The sequence below is a fragment of the Daldinia loculata genome (genome assembly GCF_022478755.1).
Source record: "Daldinia loculata strain CBS 113971 unplaced genomic scaffold F4817scaffold_25, whole genome shotgun sequence".
In the NCBI taxonomy this organism is placed as follows: Eukaryota; Fungi; Ascomycota; class Sordariomycetes; order Xylariales; family Hypoxylaceae; genus Daldinia; species Daldinia loculata.
In genome coordinates this window covers 135,206-143,105 of record NW_026054879.1, presented here as the reverse complement: position 1 = coordinate 143,105, position 7,900 = coordinate 135,206, and the positions used below count along the sequence as shown (strand labels likewise).

Genomic DNA, 7,900 nt, shown 5'->3' with positions numbered 1-7,900 from the left:
CACCCCCCCCCCCCCCCCCCCCCCCCCCCCCCCCCCCCCCCCCCCCCCCCCCCCCCCCCCCCCCCCCCCCCCCCCCCCGCGCACCTGGCCAAAGGATCTCCCATCGAGTGTTGTAGCCCTGGTATGAAACAATTTGTGGGTTGAGCCGCTTTGAGATCATGTAACGAACCCTTCGACAACCCTTCCAAATGCCGAGGCAATATACACATCGTAGACCCTTCGTCTTGGCCTTCATTAGGCATCAAGCAGCAGAAGGCGAATATCGAGAAAGGCCCGAAATCTACCGGGGTCTTTAGGGCGAGTCGAGCCGAATGGAAGCGACGTTGTCTACATAATAACTTTTTACCTGTTGAATCAAGCCGAGATAGTTCCTATGTGAGATACCAGTTACTGTTCTACCGGTCAAGACAGTCTAGAACGTCGCCTCTGCAACGTATTGCTATGACTGCCTTGAACAAGTACATTCTCTCGACAGCTTGTACGAGGTAGACTAGGGGTTCTCGAACAAGAGACATACATAGGTCCGTTTGGTCGGCGATGTAGGCGGGGTTGCATTCTGGAGTTTGAAACATCTACAGTGGTGATTTGAGCGGGTATACACTACAGAGCTCAACATACCTACCTACCTACATACCTAGTGTCTAAGACGGACGGCCACGACAGCTAATCTAAAAACAATGGCGCAAAAGAACCGAGACATCCCCATAGGGTTCCAGATGCCTTACGCAACGACCGAGATCCAGTTTTCAGCCCCTTATCATACTCATTCTCCAAGTAAATCAGTTTGTCGTTGTACGTTGCGTTGTGCTGTGTTGCGTTGCCACAGGGTCTAATGTCTTTCCCTAGTCGGCGTTGTTTCGAGGTCTTGTCTTCAGCCCTGCGATGAAAAGAAGGGTACGGTACTTCTAGATCCTTTTGCCCTCCTGGGAAAAAAAGACTTGGCCTGGCCCTTTCGATAATAATGGCAGACGCGCGCACACCCACTTACTACATACGGCAGTACACATATCTACGGCCACCGTAGTCCGCACCGACGGAAGCACCTTGAGAGTTCCCCGGCATCACCTGCAGGAGATATTTTTCTCCCGTAGCGCCACAAGAGTCACCGTGGGGAAGGGGGTGGGTTGGTCGCGTCCTCGCCGCCAGTGGTGGTTTGTCTTCATCCGGTGCGGACACCACACCGCATTTACAACAGAGGTATATACATGGGATCTTTTTGGTACAGGATCTGCTCTGCTGCATACGGTACGCCATGTCCAGAACAGGCGAGCACAAGGAACCGCCGCTGCAACACAGTGTCTCTCTTATCTCTTCGATCTTCCCCAGACAAGAAGCAGTTCGTTGTTAAACCCGTCCATCTACGTCAAGAGGCCCCTGTGGAGTAACATGATCTTGCAGCGCAGGATCTTTGACAGATGGTGACATTACAAGTTGGGTTTTCAGATCGCTCATTTATCACTTTGGCCCCATTATATATATACATACATATGTGCTATGCTTTGCTCTAGCTAATGATTCACGGATCCATCCATCGTTACCCTTTACCATCTTCCTCCGGGCTGGGAATCAATGGTTGGGTGAAAATGTCCCCCCCTCTCCTTATGCGGCTGGCACACCCAAAATGCTGTGTCACCCGACCTATGGCCGGACGAGGGCTTAGGGAGGAGGTTTCTGTTCGCAAGGTAATGCCCCCTAGCATGCCCATTGGATGGAAGTCCCTTTCGTAAATCTGCATGAAGCACGATAGTAAGAACCGCTTCGAGTAATATATACATATATGAGGTAAAGACAGACTTCATAGAGATTCACCGGTCTCCGCAAGCTGAATGCAAGGCCCGTAACGGGGGGCGGTGGCAAAGTTATCCCTCTCCGTCCGCTTCACATCCGAGTGCTAAGTGCAGCCTTGATGTATCACATTGCACTTTTCCTGCTTGGATTATCGTGATCTATAAGCCTACAGTCCAGTCTTGCCGGCGTCAGCAGCGCTTAGCTCCAGCTGCCCGGTCGCTTATCCAAACCATTTATCGCTAGTCTGGCTCACGATGGCTGACGGGTATTTTGGGGGCTATAGGGGACAGCTAAGGACTAGGTATGCTCAGTAAAACAAGGATTAGCCCGCTGTCAAGAGAGCAAGTCTACTCGAGACTTGGCTGCTTCGGTGGGTTCTCCTAACCCCCGGCGTGTGTAACTCGTAAGCACGCTGTTGAGGGTCGGGGCCATAGATACTCACAGTTGAATAGCAAATCACACAATAGTTACTATCAATGAAGAGCCACAGGGTTATCAAATACATTAGTTAGTGTCAAACTAAATACTTTCGCCCTGTCAGGATTCTAGATGAGACATCTAGAACAAAGGAACTGTTCAGTATGTATAGACGAGAGATCTTCATAGGTAGTTTAGAGTTCCTTGCGGAACAACGAAGTTGTTTCCATACTGTTTCGTTCCACCTCGTGACACGCCCACGATCAAATAAGCCATGGCGTCATGTTCTCGTCAACACTGGTTTTAACTGAAACTTACCAGCAGGACCGCCTCCTCGGCTAACTATCTTATTTTCAGTCTCATGAAGATCAAAAACGAAGCTCCTTAATTTTATCAAGTTCAGAAAGAGAAGGGGGAGTACGAAGGAGATAGGTAGCTGAGCATTAGATGACATCCCACACCAGTAGAGTACAAGGACTTAGTAGGATTTCAGCTTGCTTATCATCCGGTTAAGGATTCTAGTAAAGCTGAAGCCTACAAAGTCGCAAAAAGGAAGCTTGGTCGAAGCTTATACCGTCACCTGAAGATCGTGGCTTCAGAGTATGTCCATATAGATCGAATGTCTACGCTAAGAGCATGCGCGTATCGTATGCGTCCCCTTGACGTTCCTACGTCCCGAGATGGAGAATAGTAGGCCACTTGCATAGTTTATACCGCCACTGATATGTATACGGTCCTTGCATGTAGGTAAAGCCTCTTAGCCCCTTCCCCCCAAGCCATCCTTCTCGATTGGCCTAAGAACATCTGTTGTGCGAATAAAGATAGATGAAGGCTTGCATATGTTTCTTTCTCCCTCTCTCTTCAAAATAGCGGTGAAATCGTTCCTTGCTATTGGAGTAAATTCCATAATAACCGCCTGCATACTTTTCTATATAGATAAGGCAATATCAAAAAAATTAACTAAGTAAGGGTTAGATACCTAGGGATGCTATATTGATCTTGGCATCGTAGAATATCTATTGAATGATATACCAACCCCTGTAGATCTATAAGACAAATCCACCGCCTCCCGTATGCTAGGTCGCCGGATGCGAGTACCACATACCTGCATTCCGACTACTTAGGGTAACCTGCAGGTTCGAGAAAATCTAGCACGTGGGCTGGCTACCCAACGCCCGTCGGCATTCCCGAAGCTATACTAGGCGGAGGGGATATTTCATATATCCTTGAAGCCACTTGCTTCAGACTAGGGTTTATCAAGCAATAACGCTTACGGCTCTTTTGGCTCCCCCCTCCCATTTCTGGATATCGCCAAATAGCATGATATTGCGTTTTATATTGATCCTGCTTAGACATACTAAAGGACTTAAAGTGTATCAACTTGTTCGCGGTATATCCGAGAGGTCCATCGTCTATGCCAGATCGACCAGGAATACCGGGTTCCGTCCACGTAATGTAGAATTTTAACAGGTCGTCTGCTAAACACACGCTAGTAACAATACCGCTGCCGTCTTGAATAATCATATTATGTGTTAATAAAGCTGACGATGCAGCGCCGAGAATCTAGTTCTTTACTTCCCAGACTGGGCCGACTGCTTTTGAATTCCATGATAAAATAGGGGAAACATATGCCTTCTGCATTCTAAACGTACTTCAAGCTGTATCCATCCTTCCCTAGGCTTAACTAAGGGGTTTTAGAACAATCGTATTCAAATACTAAATCAGGTTTCGGAGTAGTAGGAAAACATAACGGACGTGGGCTTTGGTGGACGACGTGGTCCCTGTGCCATATGGCCCTCATAGCAGCCCTAATTGGGCTTTTGATTTTGTACGGGGCATATTTGAACGGATCTAGTTGCAGAAAATTCTTCATCATAGTCTATATGTGATCTTCCCCGAACGCCATATTGATTGATCTTTCTACGTACCAATCACTTTGTACCTCTACCTCCTTTTGCGATATTATATCATCGGTAGTTGCTAAAAGTCTATCAATAACCCTTTTGACCCATTCTAAGAGCTCCTTTCTAATCTACCTCTGTATGAGATTTGTATGTAGATAAGATTGCGCATATAATTTATGACCAACCTTATGGACAGCAGTCGGTGACTGACGTCTTTTTGCAAGCGGCGGCTTGGTGTCGGATACTTTGCTACGGCACCGCGTTTTAGATTTAATATATGTGTTATCTTGCGAAGGGTACCTAGGAATCCAAGAGATGATCATCTTTAAGATGGCGAGGCTTGTGGATATTGCGAAGCGCTTGATTTGGAGGCGAGGTAGTGAACTTATAGTGGGAGAAAAGGTAAGCTTTATCCTGTCCTGTAGGGATATACGGTTTATGACGATGATAGATAATAATATTTGTATATATATGTGGGCGGGCGTGCATATTAGAAATGATCTGTCTCTTTTGGATACGAGTGTTCAATAGGTGTAACCATAAGAAGTTTAAAATATATGATGTTAGTTAACAAATGATGCTATTTATTGTAAACGGACCAAGGTATATCGCTATTGCAACTTGAACTAGAATCTTGTAACATACAAAAAAGGCATAAACACGTTACTGCTGTTTTAAGGGGAGCACCATTGCAGGCATATAAATGAGTGTTATATCATGTTTTTAAAAGACGACGCCTTTCTAAAGATTTTCTATTAAATCTCAACAGGAGAGCTAGCTGATATAACACCTAATGTGGTCTTGAGATACTGGCATCAACGAGATTAAAGGGTATGTCACGTTAGATCTATAACGACCAATATAACAACGTACGTGCGATTACGTATTTTTCATAGTTTACATAATTCATCCATTGATTATTGCCTTCTGCTATTACTACCAGTTAGCAATGACCTCAAATTGCAAGAAGCAGTTGTAAACTTGCCCCCGATTAGCTTTTCCCATACTTGTCTAAGTAATCCCTAAGCCATTTTATTAATAGACGACAGTTCTCGTGCCGACCTAGCTCTCATGTGAACAATGTCGCTTTAACTATCGTCTAAATGGCATAGGCTTTCCCCCACCGTGTTTCTACTATCACCGTCTGCTCGTGAGTACTAACCAACGGAGAATACAATTATGCCTCTCTAGTATAGAGGAAGACGAAAAATTCGTCGTAATGCTGCCCGGAGGGAGCTTCCTTAATGTCCTTACTTACTGGACAAGCTCTTTATAATGCAATAGAGAGCTCCGATTATAATTATACGCAACATATCGGTAAACGGTGACGGGATAAGACCGAAGTTCCATTCTCGGGCGGATCTAAGAGGGCCCTAATGTTGTGCTTCACCGGCCGTAGCCCGGATTTTGACCTTCAGTAGGAATAAACCCAGGGGCAGAAGCAAACCCAGGAGGTGGCGGTGGTACGCCGCCAGGGGGAGGGCCAAAGCCCGGAGGGGGCATCCGAAATCCGCCGGGATGGAAGTCTGCCGGACTGCCATATCCAGCTTGAGAGGGCGGGGGACGAGCGGGTAGTCCTGACGGAGCGGGTGGTAGAACATTAGGTCTTCCAGCTCCTGGTGGCGGGGGGGCGCCATTAACACCAAATGGCGGAGGAGGGCCACGGTGAGAGGGAGGAGCAAATCCAACTGGTGGTCTCGGAGGGGGGATGCCGGCGGCCATGGAAGGGTCGAATCCACCAGTAGCCATAGCTGGCGGAGGAACGACTGCTGCAGGTGGAGGAGCTGAAATAGGGTTCTGAAGGAGTGCCGGAGGCATGGGTTGGCTTTCAATGGTAACGTTGTGCTTCTTTGCTTGAGCGGCAAGCATTCGTTCGGCCTCATCTCCGTGGCGCTCGCCTTTACCATCCTTCTTGTACGCGTACTGCACACTGATATCCTTGTTCATCAGGAATTGGCCGTTCATGTTGTTGATAGCATCGTCACTAGCCTCGAAACTGCTATAACTAACAAAACCGTAGCCCTTGCTCAAACCGTTGTCGTCGCGAGCGATCTTGGGAGGGGCGATCAGAGTGCCGAATCTGCCGAAAGTGTCGTAGAGAACCTTCTCGTCGACCATGGAGTCGAGGTTGCCGATGAAGAGCTCGGCGCCGATCTCGAGGGGCTTTTGCTTGTCTGCGGAGGCTTTGTTAACGCGCAGTAGTTTGCCGTATAGGCGGATGCCGTTCATGATTTTGGCGGCGTAGTCGGCGTCAACTTCGCCATTGAATTCGACGAAACCGAAGCCTTGATGGGATTGTGTCACGCGATCTTTGGGGAGGTGTACGTTGACTACTGGGCCGGCTTGGACCATCAGCTCCCATATTAGAGCATCGGTAGCGCGTTCGTCGATATTACCCACATAGACGGTGGCTTCTTTATCTTGTTCCCTGATGTTAGAATAGTTAGTTAGTACAATCGAATGTCGTATTGGCGCGTAAAACGTGAGAAACGTACCAATGCTTCGCCCCCGACATCTTGATGCGACGCTTTTCGGTGAACTTCTATGTTAGATTCTATGTTGCGTTGCCACGAAGTTGAGTCTAAGTGGAAATCTTGTAAAAAAGAATGTCGCGACTCGTATATTGTACCTGTACTATGTACATATGTAGGTATGCATGTAAGTAGCGGGTGTTGTTATGGAGTCCTTTACTTATCGAAGCTTCCAAAACTTCATTGAAACTTTCTAGGCTTGTCAAAGATAGCAGGGATGCATAGCTCCAGCTATCTGTGGCTTCTGATTGCCTTTGACTCTGATTGGCCCTGAATTTTTACTTTATACCCACTCACTAACTTAAACCAATTACGTCGAGCGTTCGTTCTTTGTCCCGCCCGGTTTATCAACGGGCTTATCAGATGAATTTTGAGCTCAAATATCGTCAAACAAACAGCAAATACGACATCTCCATAAAGCTCAAGAGGTTTATTCCTTACGTTCGCATCAACTAAAAAGACGAACGAGGCCAAAGTCGCTGCCACCCATTCTCATACAACCTTACGATCTCTCTCGGTTAGCTTCTCGTCGAATAGCACTGCCCATCATGTTCGCCCTCTCGGAAGAATCTAAGGAGCGCATTGGAAAGATAATTGAGATCGGAAGAGTCGCAATGCACTAGTATGCGCTGCCCCTCCAATGACCACGATTTAAACATGTCCACGATGCTAACATATTGCAGTGGTTACCTGCCTCTGATACTCTACTTAGGTATGCCTTGATCGGCCTTTATAACACTATGGCGAACGCTTTACGAAGACAATATCTGGACAATATCTGACCGCACAACTATTATAGGCTACACACGCAGCGACCCACGTCCTTCGATCATCAAGTATGTTTCTACCTACCCTCGATATAGGTCTCTAGCACAAATTTACTAATCTTCTTTTATAGACTTTTGTCCCCTCTGTCTTAGTATATCATGATGAGGCGTATGCTAAGAGCATCTCTGTATTACTACTACTACTTCCTCTACTACTAAGTTTTCATCCATGGTTATGACCCTGAGGACGTCGGCAAACATTTCGAGGCCTTACAGTGCAAGGGGATGGCGTTCATGAAAGTCCATGATAGATCCGTCTATGCGATGCCGCTTGATAGCGGCTATGTAAAGTATAATGAATAAAGAAACTCTCATACCACCCACACCGATATATCGTCTCTAGGTTCTGATGCTTTACGTGCGATTGGGTGAGTGGTCTATTTTCTAAGGGGGTAGCGTCTGGTCTCATTTCCCTCGAAATGGAATAGAGCTA

General features: G+C 47.0%; 1 protein-coding gene across 1 annotated transcript; it reads right to left on the bottom strand.

Annotated features, from left to right (window-relative positions):
* Positions 1–5,495: 5,495 nt before the first annotated feature.
* On the bottom strand, positions 5,496–6,624 carry F4817DRAFT_358807 (uncharacterized protein; the record flags this gene model as incomplete). The annotated part of the gene is made up of 2 exons (XM_049306075.1): positions 5,496–6,537; positions 6,605–6,624. 2 exons carry the CDS (start codon positions 6,622–6,624, stop codon positions 5,496–5,498), a joined length of 1,062 nt encoding a protein of 353 aa, XP_049158931.1.
* Positions 6,625–7,900: the final 1,276 nt, after the last annotated feature.